General features: G+C 45.6%; 2 protein-coding genes across 2 annotated transcripts; one reads left to right on the top strand and one right to left on the bottom strand.

Moving 5' to 3' along the window:
• LOC311143455 (G-protein coupled receptor 143-like) lies at nucleotides 1–10074 on the bottom strand (the record flags this gene model as incomplete). Its single annotated transcript, XM_084179272.1, has 9 exons — nucleotides 1–1021; nucleotides 2578–2845; nucleotides 3006–3123; nucleotides 3891–3999; nucleotides 4343–4452; nucleotides 5105–5197; nucleotides 6474–6568; nucleotides 7995–8104; nucleotides 9816–10074. 9 exons carry the CDS (start codon nucleotides 10072–10074, stop codon nucleotides 918–920), a joined length of 1266 nt encoding a protein of 421 aa, XP_084035398.1. The 3' UTR covers nucleotides 1–917.
• A 2295-nt stretch (nucleotides 10075–12369) lies between these two features.
• On the top strand, nucleotides 12370–21340 carry LOC311143804 (ankyrin repeat and SOCS box protein 5-like; the record flags this gene model as incomplete). The annotated part of the gene is made up of 5 exons (XM_084179684.1): nucleotides 12370–12438; nucleotides 13161–13311; nucleotides 19118–19252; nucleotides 20692–20886; nucleotides 21143–21340. 5 exons carry the CDS (start codon nucleotides 12370–12372, stop codon nucleotides 21268–21270), a joined length of 678 nt encoding a protein of 225 aa, XP_084035810.1. The 3' UTR covers nucleotides 21271–21340.
• Nucleotides 21341–22441: the final 1101 nt, after the last annotated feature.

Below are 22441 nucleotides of genomic sequence, written 5' to 3'. Positions count from 1 at the left end.
AACAATTGCACAATGTTTAATACTGTATAAAATAGAACCAAAGTACAAGGTTAACAATGTAACGTTCAAAACCCTATCTACAAATCGTTTACCTATAAACAGCATCTCAGGTAAAGAGGATTTATATTCCCGTTCTTTTATGCTTTTGGGGGCTAATTATGTGCACAAGGCATACATGCATACGTACAGTACACTGTGGATCTGCTGATGTGTTGCATTGAATACGTTTCTGGAGTAATAAGGCACATTTTAAAAGGCAGCCTCTAGGTTCATCATCAATAAGAAATGTCAGGTTTGTACTATTGCCTATCTGAATTGAACATGAGACACCGTGAGGTAGCCTTGGGGACTATTCCATTACTGTACAGTTGATAGTTCAATAACGTAACACCACACTGTCTTTAGCCAATGGTGATTAGGAGGGCGGTGTGTTCAGTGCTGAGGCAAATTAACTGGCAAACCCTTTGGGGCCTGTCATATATGGACACCAGAGATATGAGAAGCAGACGGACGGCCAAGTGTGTCATGTTGTTCTTTGATAACATCAAACCTTTCTTAACTATGCTACAGTAGTAATGAAATGGCAATCCTAAAGAGAAAATAACTGAAATGGAACAGGTAGACAGACAATTTTTAACACTGCTGGTGGATCTAGAGACGTGTCTATGGGTTCATGGTTTTCCAACAGAGATCAGGGACAGGGTCTAACTCTGCATCCCAAATGGCACCCTATTCCCTATAAAGTGCACTACTTTTGACCAGAACCCTATGGCCCATGGTCAAAGTAGTGCACTATATAGGGAATAGGGTGCCATTTAGGATGCGGCCTAAAAGACAGGGGAGTTACTCAATGGGAGTTAGACAAAGACGAGGTGCAGAGAGTGGAAGCTGGCAGCAGGTGATGCAGGTGGCTCCAGCTAGTGCCTTGCAGAGCTCCCCAACGATTCTCCATCTGCGTCTATCTCCTCATAGTCTCGGTGCTCAGTGGAAATGTGGATTTCAATTGTACTAGACTCTGAACCTAGCAAGACAAAATAGGGAATAGGGGAGATGACTGAGTTAAGGCGGGTATATATATCCCTTCTCTTACACTTCAAATCAAAACTCCCAAATGTCTAAAATGCCTCTGCTGCAGCTCTCTTCATTCAAGGCATGCACAACACCTTCATACAAGTAGCATATCTCTTACCATTGGGATTTTTTGAATAGTTTAGACAAGACTGTATTTACATGTGTTGTTATGGGTTCAAATATATGTTTGGATCCTCTTGTTAAACCCAAAAAACAACAAGCCAACTCTATATTGAAACTGAATTCCCATGGGATAATATACGATCCTTGAGAGCCATAATACAGGGCCAAATTCATAAACAAGAAACACTAAAGCCTTGAAAGTTGTTCTTTATTTCATGAGGGGTTTTCATTAAAAAGTCAGGATCACTGTCAGAGATCCTGAACATCAATCAAAAACATTAAATATTTGTGTACATTATCTTGAAATTGTGCACCGAAACGACTCACTAAGGGCTAGATTCTATCAGATCCGAACTAGCTGACACCTGCATAGCGGTTGTATTGGCTGTGTCGGAGGAGGAACTGCGTTAGAGCTGTCAAATCCAAAAGCGGCTCCTTGCGTTAGCTTATCGCGCACACTGCCATTGGATGCAACCAAACCAGACAACTTTATAATCCTAACAAATCCCATGCAGCCGTGTTACAAGTTCAAACACTCGAATGCGTGATTTTCTAATGTCTACACCTCGATTAGACTGATAGGCTATAAATGAACATGAAACCATGCATTAGTCTACACTTCCCAGCAACGGTTTGAACTTCTAATGCGCTAGGGATAATAAGGAGTGGTTTGTGACACTAGAGCAGCCGCTGAAATGTGTCAGCTCATACCACAGTTACACCTCCAACATCGCCAAAACATCTGCTATGCGGATGTCTGCCAATGCGGGTTAACGCTCGATCTGATTGAATCAAGGCCTAAGTCTGCTTAAATAGTAGAACACTTTTAAAAAACTACCAACAAAAACATACATTTCTCCCAAAATACATGTTATATTTTTGTCCTCGTGTGTGAGAGCATAAATATTTGACATTATGGAGTTAAAAGATGCAGCAGCAAATCGCAGTTCAATACATGTTCTACTACACTACACAAACAGTACATGTCATTTCATGAGGAGAACAAAAGCCTTCTTTCCCTGGTCATTTCTCCTGGCTCAGACCATCATCCTCTACAATACATCATCTAAGCTGGTCCTGGGGGACAATCTCTGACAGTATTATTATATCAAAACTGGATTTACTAAGGAAACCTTTGCCCAGTGAGTGAGGCACATTCCCTATTGGTCTGAAGTCATCTATAACTTTATAATATAAAACCAAACCCATACTTGCTGGTATGATATGAAACAAACTGAGTGCAGCTTTATTGGCAGCACCATGCACTGTAGAATGTAACGTTAGATGATGCCCAGCGTGTGTACAACAGGTTTCACCAGCCTTGATACACTGGGGAGTTACCATTGCCATTCTCCCCGCTCTGCAGCCACACATGCCCATTACCTTCTGATAGGACGCTGATGGCGTCGGAGGCCGGCTGCCCGTTGCCTGTCATGTTCTTGCCTGTCATGTTCTTGGCCTCCTGGACATGGCTCTGGTAGAGCAGGGTGGAGCCCACGATGGGGTTGTAGCCCCCCGCGTTAGCCGCAGAGGTGGAAGCTGAGTCCCAGGCCAGCTCCCTCCTCCTCTGCAGGCTGCAGTCCACTTTGAAGCCCGTCCAGCCATGGAAGGCCAGCGTGTTGAGGAAGCCTGACATGGGGTTCAAGATCCCCTGGAAACAGTAGAACACAACACAGAGACCTTCAGATATGAACAAACCTGAGCCTTCAGTATAACACACTAACATTGGTGCTGGACACGTTTGCTGCACAAACGAAAACTTCTGGCCAAGATCGTTTACTATAAAGTAAATGTATTGACAGTGAACCCACCATGATAAACCATGTGATGAGGGCTGCGTTTCGTATATTCTTCAGGTCACCAGCTTTTATATCGGTCTGCATCTCCAGGTAAAACAGCAGGCTCTCATTGATGATGTTGGGAAGCCAGCTGAAAAGTGGGATAATGTATGATAAAGGTATCGTACATTAATCTCAGGAAAGCATACTGAATTTCAATACTTTTTTATAATGAAGCTTATTTTTTATTATAAAAATTAGTTAACTTCCTTTGCTGACTAGACAGATTCACCCAGGGCTACCTACAATATGCCAAATTAGGTCTCTATGGCTGAGTTGACACAGGCAGCCCGATTCTGATATGTATTCCACTAATTGGTCTTTTGACCAATCACATCAGATCTTTTCAAAAGACCAATTAGTGAAAAAAAAGATCAGAATTGGGCTGCTTGTGTAAACACAGCCTTAAAGTAATTGATAAAAAGTGTAGTAAAAAATCAGTTGAAGTGCCAGTTATTCAATTTGGAAACTTGGATCTTAGAATTCAAGGGCCTCTGCAGCTCTCCATAATGTTCTGAAAGTGCTTTTTAGAAATAAATGGATTTACACTACAGCATTATAAGTATGACCTCTTTAAGGAAGGTCATGGACTTTATGAAAGAAGCTCAAACATAAGCCATTCTCCAGCATTGCCAGGAAGGACAGTTGCCTTAACTTAATCAAATTTAAGTTGACTTTGTTCCCAGGAGCTGTAATATAGATTCCTCCATAACCCATTTACTTGCCGTCAAGCTTTGTATGCTGTTTGGCTAACACAATACAATAGAAGACAGGATAAATGTTACAGACTGCATACTGTGTATACCACAATGAAATGCAATATTCTGGTTTATTCTAAGATAAAGAGAAGTTTCTTACCAAATAAAGAAGACCAGCATGATTTTGAAGAAGCGTATTTTTATCTCTGTTCCCAGGCGTCTCTCGTTTTCTGTGTAGATCCCTTGTCGTCCCTTCAATAATGATGTCACTGAATGGAAAAAACAAACGTTCACTTTCTTTCTTTCTTTCTTTCTTTCTTTCTGGTTTTACAATAATCACAGAATGTTTATTTTGAAAAAGAATAGCTATAAAAGAATGAACCCATTTAAACACATTTCTGTAGGCCTATACATGTAAATACAATAGAGCTGTTAGTATTTATCTCTGTATGGAATATCTGATATGAGTGTGCCTGTGGATGCGGCCTGTGGTCCCTGGTCAAAAGTAGTGCACTAAATAGCGAATAGGGTGCCATTTGGGATGCATTTTGCCTGTCTAGTGCTCTGTATCATAAACAGCTAGCCAGCACCAGAGGGGCAGTTTGAACTGACCTGCAGACACAGTCCTGGCGAACAGCGTAGGGTTGACTATTAGCACCAGCAGTAGAGGAGCGTAGGTAGTGATGTAGTGAGGAATGGCATGCTGCAGGCCATTCTCACAGCTGCAACACGAGAGAGCACACTGAGAGAAACGCACTGCACATCACACGACCATATATGTATCCTCCAGGCATGGGGGAAGGATCACAGGAGAAGCAGTTCAGAGACATGTTGGGTTTACACACCACAATCCTCAGTCATTTAAAGGGGTAGTTCTGGATTTTGACAGTGAAGCCCTTTATCTACTTTTCAAAATCAGATGAACTGGTGGATTCAATTTTTATGTAATTGCATCTACCTTCCTTCATACTGGACGCAGATACAGTACATATAAATGTTATCCACAAGTTAATTTGACTCTGGGGAAGTAGATAAAGGGTCTCATTGGCAAAATCCTACAATTGGGCTATTGACTGTCAGTGTACAGCACAGGTCTTGGAATGCACTGGTCTAACATCAAGGATAAAAGCAAAACATGTTATTCACGTTATTCTCCCTGCACAGAAAATACAAAAACACACCTGTCAGCACAATGTTATAATCATACATCCCTAATCATCATGTATCCTAAGACAATGTTCACTCATCCAAGTATGTTGACAGTCAGCAGTACATAAATGGTGTCACAACTTCACAAGCCTACATTGTCAGTGTGATTCACGACAACACAAACTTGATGTCACAGACACAGCCAATGGCGAGCTGTTGACATACCTGGAGATGGATGGGTAGTAGAGCATGGCCACACCCTCCACACACAGCAACACGGCCAGACCCCATGTGATCATGTGATACAGGATGATGGTACTGACGGAACAACAAGACATCACATGTCATGGGGCCCTATGTTTTGGTTAATCATGTCACAGGACCTGGATTTGAATCTTTATTTAAAGCTTTTTCATCAATCTGTCCCCTTTTCTTTTTATGTCAGATGGTCCAGCACATTCTTTAGACAATTGCTTTCATTTTTTGTGTATTTCTAATTTCTGGAAAAGGCTTAAAATAGAGGTTAGAATCCAGGTCATGTGACATTATTTACTAAAACACAGGGCCCCAGTCATGATTCATGAGCCAGGCAAAGCTTTCAACACATAAACATACACTAAATGTACAAAACATTAAGGACACCATCCAAATATTGAGTTGCACCCTCCCACAGAACAGCCTCAATCCGTCGGGCATGGACTCTACAAGGTGTCGAAAGTGTTCCACAGGGATGCTGGCCCATGTTGACTCCAATGCTTCCCACAGTTGTGTCAAGTTGGCTGGATGTCCTTTGGGTGGGTTCTTGATACACACGGGAAACTGTTGAGCGTGAAAAACCCAGCAGTGTTGCAGTTCTTGACACAAACCTGTGCGCCTAGCAACTACTACCATACCCCCATCAAAGACACTTCAATATTTTGTCTCAAAAATCCTTCTTTAACCTGCTCCCCTTCATCTACACTGATTGAAGTGGATTTAACAAGTGACATCAATAAGGGATCATAGCTTTCACCTGGATTCACCTGGTCAGGCTACATATGAGATACACGGTAAAGCCCAGAGAGAAGTGGTATCAGAACTGAAGAGCAGATTTTCACATTCTCTGCCTAATGGAAGTGGCATATCATTAGTACAGTATGAATAATTAAACACAATATTTGTTTTTGCGCTACATCAGACTATCAGTCGCAGTGGTCCTTTTCCCCATCTGGAAAGACACAGGAGTTTTATATTGAGGAGTTGTAGCTATATTATATTGCGAGTTACTGATGTTATATTGATGAGAGCGCACATCAGAGGCAGTGGTACTTTTTCCCAGCTGGAGACATAGCCAAGAGTATATTGAGAGCAGAGGAGGCTAGTGGGGGGGGGTGGCTCATAATAATGAATGGAAGTATATCAAACACATAGAAACCATGGAAACCAGGTGTTTGATGTGTTTGAGACCATTCTATTTATTCCGTTCCAGCTATTACTATGAGCCCATCCTCTCCATTTAAAGTGACACCAGCCACCACTGATTGAGAGAAAACACATTTGATATAGAAGTGATATTGCAGAATGTGATTGATAGCAGGAGGAGAGTATAGCATACCTGATTCCTGCAGATCTTTTGACCACAAGGAAGACGTCCACAGCGTAACAGAAGGTCCACCAGAAGGATGCACTGAAGAACAGCTGGATCCACATCTGGGGAACACAAACCAGACTCAACATCAGAACAACCCACTGTATATAAACCATACTGCAACAAGCATCATACAGGAGGATAATATACATGGTGCAGAATCTCTCCTTGATAAGTAACGGATAGCTTTTTAATGTAACTAAATCTAATCTAGGTCTAATCTCTTTTATTTCAAATAGGCCTATGTACGTGGCTCTGCATGCATAACGATCACAGGGTGAGAGTTGCAACTAGGTATGACCATCTCTGTGTGTCAGTGTGTCCAAGACCCAAAAACGGGATCACGGTTGTTAAATGCTTCATGCAGAGTAATTTACTTACTCAGGGAATTTCAAATTCTCTAAATAAAGGTGTTGGTTCAACACTCCTGACTTCCCTCAACATTCTCTGCTGTGTGCAGTGAGATGTGTTTTTTTATGGTTCTTCGCAACAATAACTCCTTTAAGCACCATGTTGTCATGCAAGTGACTGTATTTTTTATTTGTTTGTACTTTTACCCCTTTTCGTGATATCCAATTGGTAGTTACAGTCTTGTCCCATCGCTGCAACTCCCCTATGGACTCGGGAGAGGCGAAGGTCGAGAGCCATGTGTCCTCCGAAACACAACCCTGCCAAGCCGCACTGCTTCTTGACACACTGCTCGCTTAACCCGGAAGCCAGCCGCACCAATGTGTCGGAGGAAACACCCTCCAGCTGGCGACCGAAGTCAGCTTGCAGCACCCGGCCTGCCACAAGGAGTTGCTAGAGCGCGATGGGACAAGGAAATCCCGGCCGGCCAAACTCTCCCCTAACCCGGACAACACTGGGCGAATTGGGTGCCGCCTCATGGGTCTCCCGGTCACAGCTGGCTGTGACACAGCCTGGGATCGAATCCGAAGCTGTAGTGACACCTCAAGCACTGAGATTAAATTAAACAATTATGCCAATTAGCAGACGCTTTTATCCAAAGCAACTTACAGTCACGTGTGCATACATTTTTACGTATGGGTGGTCCCGGGGATCGAACCCACTACCCTGGCGTTACAAGCACCATGCTCTACCAATTGAGTTACAGAGGACCACATGAAGTGCCTTAGACTGCTGCGCCACTCGGGAGGCCCACAAGACTGTTTCTAATGTAAAATATAATCTACTAGCCCGGTCCTCTCAGTACTGTATATTTGCTGAGCTCCTTTTTGTCATTTAGTAGACGCTCTTATCCAGAGTGACTTACAGGAACAATTAGGGTTAAGTGCCTTGCTCAAGGGCACATTGACAGATTTTTCACCTAGTCAGCTCAGAGATTCAAACCAGCAACCTTTCGGTTACAGGCCCAACGCTCTTAACCGCTAGGCTACCTGCCGTAACTCTTCTTCTGCCAGGTCAGGAGTTTCTCCTGGTCAGGTCACATGGTCAGGAAAAAGTCCTAGACGTTGGTATCATACGTACTGCACTGCCGACGCAGAACACCTCTGGCCACACGTCGCTGTTGTTGGCCACATTGATCCCTTTGACGAGGTTGGGCAGGCCCAGCCAGATGGATGACCTCACTATGATACCTGGAGGAGACAAACACAACAAGACATCTCAAGACATCTCATGAAGATCTGTTTTATAAGGCTCCTGACTGTATGGAGGTCAATGAGTCTCCATTGATGATACATTCAATAGACCTAAAAGAAGTGAACGGTCAAACAAATGCAACATGACTCAGATCACAGAAACTAAATAGAAATAGAGAGTGATTTTTAAACATCTGTCCGTTAAACTGTCATCTTTGTGAGGTGGACGGAAATCACCATAGCATCATACACACATTACAGGGTATTATACTGGAGTTAAATAATGGCTTTAATTAACACTGGAAACAGATAATGAAGCTGTTGCTTATTTGGCTCATGTTATTATACACCTTGTTAATGTGATTCTGTCATGGAATCCTTCTTATTGTGGTTACAAGTGTAATGGAAATACTAGAGGCCTCCCAGCGTTCATAAGGGCCTTTCCGCTTCCTGCATCCGATAGGGCTGCCCTGCTGCACTGTGCTGTGACGCTGGGAAACGTGTGAGTATACTTCAGTAACTTAACGTGATGTACTTGATGCTCTAGTGTGCTTTGGCTGAAATGTGGCATGATGAACTTATTAAAGTTTTTTTATTTGCTGTGGGAAAACAACCTTGCTGGGAGAAACTGGAACCACATACTATTCAGCTTAATTAGATTATTCTTTGACACCTTTTGTAGAAGCAAAATAACAAAGAAAGACGTACTTTTGTGGGTAGAGAATGTCAAATGTATCATTTCTCACTACCAATTGATTTAACTTGTTGAATCATTGTGTTCTTATGTCATTTTCCCAGTAGACAATGACATATGTTTTCATTTAAACAAATATATCAGCATACTAACTTAAATGAAGAATAGAATTGATCAGTCCATCAGTATTATTCTCACAAAAGGACAGCAGTCCTCAGTCAGCTCTTCTTCTCTCCATTAGTGTCTTATCTCACTACTAGACCTTCTAGTAAAGGCCATGACTCAACTTAAAGTGCTTTGATTTAGCATGCTATCATTTTGTGTGACAAATGTCCATTTTGTGACTATTTCAGAGAGGGCTTCGACGCCATAAAATGTCACCAGTGAACAATTCAAGCATTGTAAGCTGACTAGACTACACCTCTCACATTAGTCTAATTCTAATATTACTATATCAAGGCATTATCCAGCTCATATTCTCATTTCAAACAGTTGCCTAGGTGATGTTAAGAAACTGAAACTACATTCCTACTATAGTAGCTAGGCCTATAAATTGCCTCATTTAGACACTGCCAGGAGACAAATCAGTCCAAGGGTAGGCTTGTGGCACTATACTGTATTTTCTTCATTGTGTATAATTTAGTGGCCGTTATGAAAACAAGCTGGTAAGAGTCCATTCTTTCACAATGCTGAAATGGTTTATAACAACTTGAAAATGTTGGCTCATGCGTCATCATAACTAGGCTTAGCTACATGATGTGCCATGAGTGGATTTCCATGTGAGACTGAGAGCTGTTACAAAATGAGCAAATTGAGCAATATGCCCTATTGCATATGATAAGAACTGGTGTTTCACTAGCTACAATATTTGATTCCATTGTCATAGGCTATGATGAACAATTAAAAAGTTCACAGTAAAGTAGGCTGACACAATTATAATCTTTGAGTAAACTCTCCATCGTATCGGCAGTGACATGGAAAGTGTTGATGAAAAGTAACGGGATATTTCCTTACCTGCACATCCCAGTATATCACATATGCTGATGATAAACAATATTCTCGACGAAGACGCTGGTTTAGGAAGAGGGTACTGTCCAAGGCGTCTGTAACCCCTACGTTTGGGCAAAAGTTGTAATATAGAAAATATCAAACTTAAACCTGCGCTACCGATGCAAATGGCGCTAAAGAAGAGGGGTTGAAAAGTAATGACAAATTCGGTCGATGCGTCTCTGTTTGGGCAGCAGAACGTCTCAAGCCTTGGGGATGCCATCATGGACTAGATGCAGAAAAGCAGGCTACGGTGTCAGGGGAGAAAATAAAGGGAAATTCATTCATTTAGTCGTGGTATGAGCTGCTCCTAGTGAAAATCACGGGTTGAATCATCATGTGCTTCTATTTAATATTTCCAGTCAGGGTTTAACTGCCCAACATTGGTAAGAGCCTACAAAAGAATGTTGCTCTGACATTTGGAGTGTAAAGGCTTACTCTTTGTTCAGTTAAATTTTTCCAACAAGTTGTCCATGCCTCTACAATATTAAATATAGATTGCATTAAGAGTGTATGAAAAATAAGTGTATCAATGTGTGTTCAGGAAGAGACTGTGACTCACCTTTAATAAATAGCAGGGGCTGTAGTCCTAGTGGAAAATAGGAAATGCACAGTATGCAAACGTTTACATTTTCTACTACAACAATTGACCCAACTATACAAGAACGTGATACTATGCAGTCGTTTAGAGTGATTTTAATGTAGGTAGGCTACATTCGAAAGTTGAAATACAGTAGGAAAGTTACTAGGCCCTACCCTGTCCAGACAGATAGATTATGAACACCCTAATGCGCAGCACCGTGACCTGAGTAGGTAGGGAGCTTCTGCATTCCAACTCTAAGAACCAGAAAAGCAGGTGCGGAAAGGATTTGTGGAACGAAACAAAGGAGCTATGAATATGCATTGATTACAGAGAGGGCATTCAGTGGGTTTATGCAATGGTAAACTATTCTAATCCATGCACCTTCTATGACAAGGCACAAAGTAATTTGTGTGTTAGGTTTACAGTGGCAGGGATTTAATCGACATAATTTACTCCTGAGGTACTGACCTGTTGTACCCTCTACAACCCTGCTGGTCATCTATGAACATTTGAACATCTTGAAGAACAATTTGGCCTTAATGGCCATGTACTCTTATAATCTCCAACCGGCACAGCCAGAAGAGGACTGGCCACCCCTCAGAGCCTGGTTCCTCTCTAGGTTTCTTCCTAGGTTTCTGCCTTTCTAGGGAGTTTTTGCTAGCCACTGTGCTTCTACATCTGCATTGCTTGCTGTTTGGGGTTTGCTGCTGATGTAAAAAGGGCTTTATAAATACATTTGATTGATTGATAGTAGGCTATTTGATTTTGCAGCACCCCCTGGAGCGCTCTCTCTCTCTTCTCTCTCTGTCTCGTTCTCTCTCTGAACAAACCTCTCTCTGCTACTGTCATCTGATGGTGGATAAAATAACTTCTAAAGAATGTTTTCATCTGGACTGTCCTTGGGATAGAGAATCACCTCGTTGCATCCATGAAGAGTGCATGTCACAGAATGTGTATAAGGAGTGCCTTGTCATGTTTTCTCACTGTCACGTGTTTGCCTCTCGATAATGTCAATGAGGGGTAGCAAATTTGGGGTATTTAAAAATCAACTAATTTATGTGGATGATTAGTTTATTATCATAGCGGATCTGCTTTGGGCAGTGTCAGTGGTTGATGATGCCAGTGTACCTATCACAGGTGGCTGGTGGCACCTTAATTGGGGAGGACATTATTTCCATGTGTTTGATACCATTACATTTACTCCATTCCAGCCATTATTGTGAGCCGTCCTCCCATCACCAGCTTCCTGTGGTACCTATGTCTAATCTTGGTTAACCCAGAACTAAAGTCTCACGTAACTGGTCGGATGCTCGATTTATGTTTACATAGTCTGTCCACGAAAGATGAACCTATGCCAGACAATGCAGTAAGTAAGTAAGACTTTCTGGTGTATTTCCTCTCTAAGACAACATTGTATCCTCCAAATGGAAAAAGTAGGGAGCATAAATTGGTTTCTGGCAAATTTCTCTCTCTGGCAAATCTCTGTGAGCTTTGAATTCCTCCTTGTAAAATGTAGGCATTTAAAAGCCTATCCAGCCAGCTATTTGAACTGCATTTCTTTCCAATAACACACAGGATTTTTCCTATGTGTCTTTCCAGCCCCAACTCTCTCTTCCTCCACTTCCCCCTCTCCCCCCTCTATATTTCTTTATCAAGCCCTCTCCTTCCCTCTCTCCCTCCTTCTTATACTGGACCCGTCTTATAAGTGTTAAATGTTCATCTTGTCATTATTGTACTGCCGTATATAGTTTATATGGTCTGTCTTTGAGTGGACTGTTTGTGATGACAGTGTCAAGTTACAGACCTGCTCAACAGGCTTCCACTCACTCTCTCTGCCCCACCATTGGTTCTTAATGAGCACCATGTGCACTGTAAAAACCAGCCCAGTAGGGCATTCAAACCCACTTCCTGCATAGCAGACTCTGAGTCTGAGGGGAAATGACATCACAAGCTCTGAGTTGGGACCTGATGCCAAAAACACCCCAAAAACAGTTCAGGAACAGATGGGTACAGATATATATTGACACCAGCGACAGGTCACAGTCCAGTTGCTGATGTTACAAAACCGATGGTGCAAGACAGACTACTAGACTGCTGTCTGATTTGAGGAACTCTATAGGTCAACAATGAGACAGGCCACAGGACACAGCAGTGACAACCAGAGCAACAATGCAACTCAGACTGGATCTGTTGTTTTTCTCTCCAACCCTTTGATGAGTGGTGAGTAATAGACTGCTTGGTGCGATACACTAAAAGTATCCACTTGTCTATATCCATGCTTTGGCTAATTAATGTATGTATATTTGAATTATCTTATGCATGTTGTTCTTCTCTTGTAAGATATTGAGTCAGATTGGTCCCCCATTCATGATAGGGGGCTCTGTCATAGCCGGCCGCGACCGGGAGACCAATGGGGCGACGCGCAATTGGCCCAGCGTCGTCCAGGGTAGGGGAGGGAATGGCCTGCAGGGATGTAGCTCAGTTGATAGAGCATGGTGTTTACAACGCCAGGGTTGTGGGTTTGATTCCCACAGGGGGTATGAAAAAAATAAAAAATAAATATGATTACAATGTGACAGACAGAGGAGTGTTAACCTTCTCAGCAGGCTATAACAAGTACTTTTGTTGGTTTTGATAGGATGGTAGAGGGATGTGGCAAGATGTATTGGATGTAAGATAAGAGCTGTTCAGTAGAGCTGATGAGTGCATGTTGTTGTCTGTGGTACCAGGTGAACGTCCCCACATTGGAGCGGACCACCCCCCTGTCAGAGGCCTGTGCACAGGGCCACGCGGTCTGTGTGACCCTGCTCCTCCAGCACGGAGCCTCACCCCAAGGATCCAGCCTCTCAGCCTCCCACATCCACCAGGCCACAGCCAAAGGTCAGGGTTCACATTCTGAAGGACGTACTGCTAATAGATAGATAGATCCTCTGTGGTTAGTGTCAGGAGTGCTGTATGTGGAAGGTGCGGGAATCAGGCGCAGGACACAGAAGCTTCGTTCAACACAGTCTTTAGTAGATCAATACGAGCAAAAGTGCCCGGAGACGAGCGATACGCACACAGGCGTAAACTAACAGGAAAAATACTAACGCGCACAACAAGTGCGAAAACCTCTCCTAAAACACAAGGAGGGAAAACCAATACAGACACGAAGACAGGAAGCTCAATAACACATAACACATGACTAAGAAAACGAGAACTTATAGGACACATAATCAACGCTAACTAACCACAGGTGTACAACAATCAGACAAAAGCAAACGAACATAGAAACATACAACGGTGGTAGCTAGTACTCCGGGGACGACGACCGCCGAAACCTGCCCGAGCAAGGAGGAGGAGCAGCCTCGGCAGATTCCGTGACAGTACCCCCCCCTTGACGCGTGGCTCCAGCCGTGCGCCGACCCCGGCCTCGGGGACGACCAGGAGGACGCGCGTAGGGTGACTACGGTGGAACTCAGTCAGGAGAGACGGGTCTAGGATGTCCCTCCTCGGCACCCAGCACCGCTCCTCCGGGCCGTACCCCTCCCACTCCACAAGATATTGGAGACCCCCCATCCGACATCTCGAATCCAAGATGGACCGAACTGTGTACGCCGGAGCCCCCTCGATGTCCAATGGGGGCGGAGGAGTCTCTGCTATCTCACCTTCCTGGAGTGGACCAGCTACCACCGGCCTGAGAAGAGACACATGGAACGAGGGGTTAATATTCTTATACTCAATAGGTAGTAGTAACCTGTAACACACCTCGTTCAATCTCCTCAGGACTTTAAAGGGCCCTACAAACCGTCGACCCAGCTTCCGGCAGGGCAGGCGGAGGGGTAGGTTTCTGGTCGAGAGCCAGACTCGATCTCCAGGTGCGTACACCGGCCCCTCACTGCGGTGGAGATCGGCGCTCGCTTTTTGTCGACGGATGGCCCGCTGCAGATGGACGTGTGCAGCGTTCCACGTCTCCTCCGAGCGCCCTACCCACTCATCCACCGCAGGGGCCTCGATCTGGCTCTGATGCCACGGTGCCAGAACCGGCTGGTAACCTAACACACATTGGAAAGGGGTTAGGTTGGTGGAGGAGTGGCGAAGAGAATTCTGGGACATCTCTGCCCAGGGAATATACCTCGCCCACTCCTCCGGCCGGCCCTGGCAATACGACCTCAGAAACCTACCCACATCCTGGTTCACACGTTCTACCTGCCCATTACTCTCCGGGTGGTACCCCGAGGTAAGGCTCACCGAGACCCCCAGGCGCTCCATGAACGCTCTCCAGACTCGGGAGGTGAACTGGGGACCTCGATCAGACACTATATTCTCGGGTACCCCGTAATGCCGGAAGACGTGGGTGAATAGTGCCTCAGCGGTCTGCAAGGCAGTGGGAAGACCTGGCATTGGGAGAAGACGACAGGCTTTAGAGAACCGATCCACAACGACCAGTATGGTGGTATTCCCCTGAGAGGGGGGAAGGTCTGTAACAAAGTCCACCGAGAGGTGAGACAAGGGTTGTTGTGGAACGGGCAGGGGTTGTAACTTACCCCTGGGCAGATGTCTGGGCGCCTTACACTGGGCGCACACCGAACAGGAGGAGACATAAACCCTCACATCCCTGGCTAACGTTGGCCACCAGTACTTAGCGCTAAGGCAGTGCACAGTCCGGCCAATACCTGGATGTCCAGAGGAGGGTGACGTGTGAGCCCAATAAATAAGTCGATCCCGAACCTCGAGCGGAACGTACGTCCGACCCACCGGGCACTGTGGAGGACTAGGGTCGGTACGCAACGCCCGCTCGATTTCAGCATCGACCTCCCACACTACCGGTGCCACTAGACAAGACTCCGGCAGTATGGAAGTGGGCTCAACGGACCTCTCCTCTGTGTCATACCGCCGGGACAGGGCGTCTGCCTTACCGTTCTGGGACCCAGGGATGTACGTGATTTTAAATACAAACCGGGTTAGAAACATGTTCCACCGAGCCTGGCGAGGGTTCAGTCTCCTAGCTGCCCGAATGTACTCCAGGTTACGGTGGTCAGTCAAAATGAGAAAAGGGTGTTGAGCCCCCTCAAGCCAATGTCTCCACACCTTTAGGGCTTGAACCACGGCTAACAGCTCCCTGTCTCCTACATCATAATTACGCTCCGCCGGGCTGAGCTTTTTAGAGTAGAAAGCACAGGGGCGGAGTTTAGGTGCCGTGCCGGACCGTTGTGATAGCACGGCCCCTATACCGGCCTCAGACGCGTCCACCTCTACCTGAAATGGTAAGGCGGGATCCGGATGCGCAAGCACTGGAGCCGAGGTAAACAGGGCCTTCAGTCTCCCAAATGCCCTGTCCGCCTCCGCTGACCACTGCAATCGCACCGGACCCCCCTTCAGAAGAGACGTTATGGGAGCTGCCACCTGTCCAAAACCCCGGATAAACCTCCGGTAGTAATTCGCAAAACCCAATAACTGCTGCACCTCTTTCACGGTGGTTGGGGTTTGCCAATTACGCACGGCTGATACCCGGTCAACCTCCATCTTCACCCCTGACGCGGATAACTGATAACCCAGAAAGGAGACCGACTCCTGGAAAAACAGACATTTCTCTGCCTTGACATACAGGTCGTGCTCCAACAGCCTACCCAACACACGATGCACCAGGGCTACATGCTCGTCTCGGGTAGGCGAGTAAACCAGGATGTCATCTATGTACACGACCACACCCTGCCCCTGCCCCTGCATGTCCCTGAAAATCTCATCCACGAAGGATTGGAAGACTGAAGGAGCATTCATCATACTCGTAATGACCCGAGGTGGTACTAAATGCCGTTTTCCATTCATCGCCCTCCCTAATGCACACCAAGTTATATGCGCTCCTGAGATCCAGTTTCGTGAAGAAACGGGCTCCGTGCAAAGACTCAGTCATAGTCGCAATCAGAGGGAGTGGATAACTGTACTTCACAGTGATCTGATTGAGACTACGGTAATCTATGCAAGGGCGCAACCCTCCATCCTTTTTCTTCACAAAAAAGAAGCTCGAGGACGCATGGGAAAATGGAGGGCCGTATGTATCCTTGTCTTAGAGATTCGGCTATGTAAGTTTCCATAGCCCTCTTCTCCTCTTGGGACAGAGGATACACATGGCTCCGCGGAAGCGCTGCTCCTGCCTGGAGGTCTATCGCACAATCCCCCTGTCTATGAGGAGGCAAACGCGTCGCCCTCGATTTACTAAACACAAGTGCCAAATCCTCATACTCAGTGGGAATGCGCAGTGAGGACACCTGGTTTGGACTCTCCACCGAGGTCGCCCCCACGGAAACACCCAAACATCTCCTCTCACACTGGGCAGACCTACTCCTTAAGAGCCCTCTCTTGCCACGAAATAGAAGGATCATGGGTACTCAACCAGGGAATTCCCAGCACCACCGGATACGCAGGAGAGTCGATAAGATATAGCTGGATAGTCTCCTCATGACCCCCCTGCGTACACATCCTAAGTGGCGCTGTGACTTCCCTGATCAACCCCGATCCCAACGGACGGCTATCTAGGGCATGAACAGGAAATGGGATGTCAACAGGAAGTAGGGGAATCCCTAATTCTAAACAAAATTTACGATCAACAAAATTCCCAGCTGCGCCTGAATCTACTAGCGCCTTATGCTGGGAATGAGGTGCAACCTGTGGAAATCGCACAGGTATACAGAAGTGCACAACAGAGAGCTCTGGGTAAGTGGGACGCCTACTCACCTGGAAGGACTCCCCAGTGCAGGGCCTGCCGTCCTCTCCCCTAGGAGACCCTCCCCAACACCTGGCCGCGGTGTGTCCTCCACGGCCACAGTTGGTGCAGGGGATGGCCCCCCTCGTGCTCCTTCCCCTCTTCTCTCTAGCGCCAGCACCCCCGAGCTCCATAGGGCTCGGCTCGGAGGTGCTGGAGGGTGGAATGGACGAACCCCACTCGGAACGTCCGCGGGTGGCCAGCAGGGTGTCCAGCCGGACGGACATGTCCACCAACTGGTCGAACGTGAGACTGGTATCCCTGCAGGCCAGCTCTCGACGGACGTCCTCCCGAAGACTACAACGATAATGATCGATGAGGGCCCGCTCATTCCACCCTGTGTCAGCCGCTAGAGTCCGGAACTCCAGTGCAAATTCCTGGGCGCTCCTCCTCCCCTGCCGGAGGTAGAATAGACGCTCCCCCGCCGCTTTCCCCTCAGGTGGATGGTCGAACACAGCCCTGAAGCGGCGGGAGAACTCCGCGTATGTGATCGTGGCGGCGTCTATCCTCCTCCATTCGGCGTTGGCCCACTCCAACGCCTTGCCGGTGAGACAGGAGATGAGGGCGGAAACGCTCTCGTGTCCCGAGGGCGCCGGGTGTACGGTGGCCAGGTATAGTTCCACCTGCAGGAGGAACCCCAGACACCCGGCAGTGGTACCATCATACGCCCTCGGGAGCGAGAGCCGAATCCCACTGGGTTCCGGAGCTTGGATGGGCGGACTGGCCGATGGTGATGGCAAGGTAGGGGGAGATGTGGGTGCCCCTCTGTTCTCCCATCGGTGCAGTGTTTATAACGTCCTGAAGGGCGGTCCCGATGCGGTTGATCTGGTCGTTCTGCTCGCGGACGCGCTCCTCCAGGGACTCGGATGCTAGTGCTGTTTCCGCTGATTCCATCTTGGTGTGTTATTCTGTCAGGAGTGCTGTATGTGGAAGGTGCGGGAATCAGGCGCAGGACACAGAAGCTTCGTTCAACAGTCTTTAGTAGATCAATACGAGCAAAAGTGCCCGGAGACGAGCGATACGCACACAGGCGTAAACTAACAGGAAAAATACTAACGCGCACAACAAGTGCGAAAACCTCTCCTAAAACACAAGGAGGGAAAACCAATACAGACACGAAGACAGGAAGCTCAATAACACACAACACATGACTAACAAAATGAGAACTTATAGGACACATAATCAACGCTAACTAACCACAGGTGTACAACAATCAGACAAAAGCAAACGAACATAGAAACATACAACGGTGGTAGCTAGTACTCCGGGGACGACGACCGCCGAAACCTGCCCGAGCAAGGAGGAGGAGCAGCCTCGGCAGATTCCGTGGCAGTTAGGGTTGCAAAATTCTGGGAACGTTCAATAAATTCCCTGGTTTTCTAGAAATCCTGGTTGGAGGGTAACAGATTTTCCTGCTTAATCCCTCCTGACACCGGGAATCCTCCAACCGGGATTTGGGGAAAACCAGAGAATTTATTGAAAGTTCCTGGAATTTTGCAACCCTATCCGTGGTGCATCAGCCAAGGCAGTAGCCACGTGATTCACTGAAGACTGCACTGCAGCTTGTGCCAAAGTAGTAAAGGGAAAATCCCTGTAGGGATGACAAAATGTTGGAGAAAATAGCATTATGAAGGGATCATGATGCATTACTTTTTTCTCTCTCAAAGGTTAATATACAGTAGCTACAGCACTTTGACAAAGATGAAAGTCAAAACGTGTCAGCTTTTATAAAATAAAAAAGGGCACCATTACCTAAAAACGTACTGTTGTTGAAGCATTTTATGGGAGATGCTGCCACCATTTGTTAAACCATGGTCACGTTGATTTATTTTGTTATGATAAGTGTCATGAAATGTATCATTCCCTAGATTTAGATACTGTAAGCACTTTTTCAAAGCAGATCCCACACACTGTTCTTTATTCCTTGATGATATCGCTGTCCAGGTCACCCAGAGTGCATTGAGTCTCTGGTTCATCACGGGGCAGATGTCAATCAACACACTGACCAATCAGGCTCCCCACTCTACACTGCCTGCACCAATCAGCATCTGAGCACTGTGAAGAAATTGGTTCAGCTAGGTATGAAAGTGGATTCTCTTCCTTTTGTTATTATTACACAGATACTGTAGAATCTGCACTAGACATTGACCAGTGTGCTTCTATCACAAGGTTCTGCAGTATATAATACATTTTACCAAGGCACATTACATACACTACATGACCAAAAGTATGTGGACACCTGGTTGTCGAACATCTCATTCCAAAATCATGGGTATTAATATGGAGTTGGTCCCCCCTTTGCTGTTATAACAGCCTCCACTCTTCTGGGAAGGCTTTCCACTAGATGTTGGAACATTACTGCGGGGACTTGCTTCCATTCAGCCACAATAGTATTAGTGAGATCGGGCACTGATGTTGGGCGAATAGGCCTGGCTCACAGTCTGCGTTCCAATTCAACCCAAAGGTGTTTGATGGGGTTGAGGTCAAGGTTCTGTGCAGGCCAGTCAAGTTCTTCCACACCAATCTCGACAAACTATTTCTGTATGGACCTCACTTTGTGCATGGGGGCATTGTCATGCTGAAACAGGAAAGTGCCTTCCCCAAACTGTTACCACAAAGTTGGAAGCACAGAATCGTCTAGAATGTCATTGTATGCTGTAGCATTAACATTTCCCTTCACTGGGACTAAGGGGCCTAGCCCAAACAATGAAAAGCAGCCCCAGACCATTATTCCTCCTCCACCAAACTTTACAATTGGCACTATGCATTGGTACACGTAAAGTTCTTCTGGCATCCACCAAACCGTCGGACTGTCAGATGGTGAAGCGTGATTCATCACTCCAGAGAATGCGTTTCCTCTGCTCCAGAGTCTAATGGCGATGAGCTTTACAGCACTCCAGCCGACGCTTGGCACTGAGCATGGTGATCTTAGGCTTGTGTGTGGCTGCTCGGCCATGGAAACCCATTTCAAGAAGCTCCTGGCGAACAGTTCTTGTGCTGACGTTGCTTCCAGAGGCAGTTTGGAACTCGGTAGTGAGTGTTGCAACCGAGGACAGAAGATTTTCACGCGCTGCGCACTTCAGCACTCGGTGGTTCCATTCTGTGAGCTTGTGTGGCCTACCACTAAGCGGCTGAGCCGTTGTTGCTCCTAGACGTTTCCACTTCATAATAACAGCACTTACATTTGACCGGGGCAGCTCTAGCAGGGCAGAAATTTGACAAACTGACTTGTTGGAAAGGTGGCATCCTATGACGGTACCACGTTGAAAGTCACTGAGCTCTTCAGTAAGGCCATTCTACTGCCAATGTTTGTCTATGGAGATTGCATGGCTGTGCACTCGATTTTATACACCTGTCAGGAATAGCTGAATCCACTAATTTGAAAGGGTATCCACATACTTTTGTATATATAGTGTAGGTTGAGGCTGATTCACCTGGCACTGTTATATGACATTTACTGTACATACAAAATCCATACATTTTCCACACAATATCCATAAATATACACTCTCGGTCAGGTGCTAGTGTGAACAGCAGTAAGGATGGGGATTCTCCTTTGCACGTGGCAGCCCGTCTGTCCAACCCTGAGCTGATGTCTGTTCTGCTGGAGCATGGGGCTGACTGCAGCAGCAGAGACACACAGGGCAAACGGCCCCTGGACCTGGCCTCTCCCAACAGCCCCGTGGAGAAACTAGTGCTGGGCCACAGAGCAGGTAGCTAGTCCCCCAATGGATCTATCTGATACACAAGATTTTGGTGGTGTTTTGAACTGCTTGTATACTTGAAATTAAACCTATCATACATATGCTGGTGTTTGTGAAAGGGTTATTGGTTCTTGCAATGTGATACCATGATATAGTAATAGATTTTGATACTATTTACACTGTTCTTGTATCATTTAAAACATCTAACCCTGAAAATGTATTTCTGTCGTTCTAAATTATGATTTCTTCTTGGATGCCTGGCCAGGAGTGTCTCGTCTGATGCAGCTGTGCCAACTGTCCATCAGGAAGATTTTGGGAAAGGCCAGACTTAGTTCAATCCATGGTCTCCAGATCCCCACAGAACTGAAACAATACCTTCTGCACCAATCATAAAATGATTTTTGTTTTTTATATCTCAATGCATTTCTACTTTCAGTCAATAGGTGGCGCCCTAACACCAGCATCTTTGGACAGAGGACCTAAACACTCATTTGAATGTTGATTAGAGGGATTTTTTGTGCCATATCTTGAAAAATGAAAGACATGAGAAAGAAGAGAGAACTTAAAATGTTATGCATTAATTTGTGCATAAATAAATGAATATATCTACTGTCACTTGAAGAACAGGAACTGTGGACACATAGACTTTGTCATGTAAAAAGGAGAGCAGGGTTCATTGTCTATTACATTTTAGTCATTTAGCAGATGCTCTTATTCAGAGCGAATTACAGTTAGTGAGTGCATACATTTTCATACTGGTCCCCCGTGGGAATCGAACCCAAAACCCTGGCGTTGCAAGCGCCATGCTCTACCAACTGAGCTACACGGGACTATATCTAGATATTGATGAAGTGGTGTGACTATATCTCAGCATAAGATCATTAAGGTTTACCAAATGAATGCCGAATAAACATAATTATTTTTGTTCAAACAATGTTCATGGATATTGTAACAAGCTTTGAATGTAAGTATCCATTCATGATACGTACACCCATTAATGCGTTCATCTATCCATACAATTATGTAAATATATAAGTAAATACATAGGTACACACACTTTATGTAGTTATGTCCTTGTGCTGTACTTGTCTATTATTATGTATTATAAACTGGGTGGTTCGAGCCCTGAATGCTGATTGGCTGACAGCCGTTTTATATTAGACCGTATACCACAGGTATCACAAAACATTTATTTTTACTGCTCTAATTACATTGGTATCCAGTTTATAATAGCAATAAGGCACCTCGGAGGTTTGTGGTATACAGTGGGGAAAAAAAGTATTTAGTCAGCCACCAATTGTGCAAGTTCTCCCACTTTAAAAGATGAGAGAGGCCTGTAATTTTCATCAAAGGTACACGTCAACTATGACAGACAAAATGAGAAAAGAAAATCCAGAAAATCACATTGTAGGATTTTGTACTGTCATGTACTGGCTTAAGCAGGGGGACACGTCTTGCACTGCAGGATTTGAGTCCCTGGCGGCGTAGTGTGTTACTGATGGTAGGCTTTGTTACTTTGGTCCCAGCTCTCTGCAGGTCATTCACTAGGTCCCCCCGTGTGGTT

Source organism: Coregonus lavaretus, assembly GCF_964263955.1.
Source record: "Coregonus lavaretus genome assembly, chromosome: 16".
NCBI classification, from domain to species: Eukaryota; Metazoa; Chordata; class Actinopteri; order Salmoniformes; family Salmonidae; genus Coregonus; species Coregonus lavaretus.
This window is presented reverse-complemented; position numbering and strand designations above follow the sequence as displayed.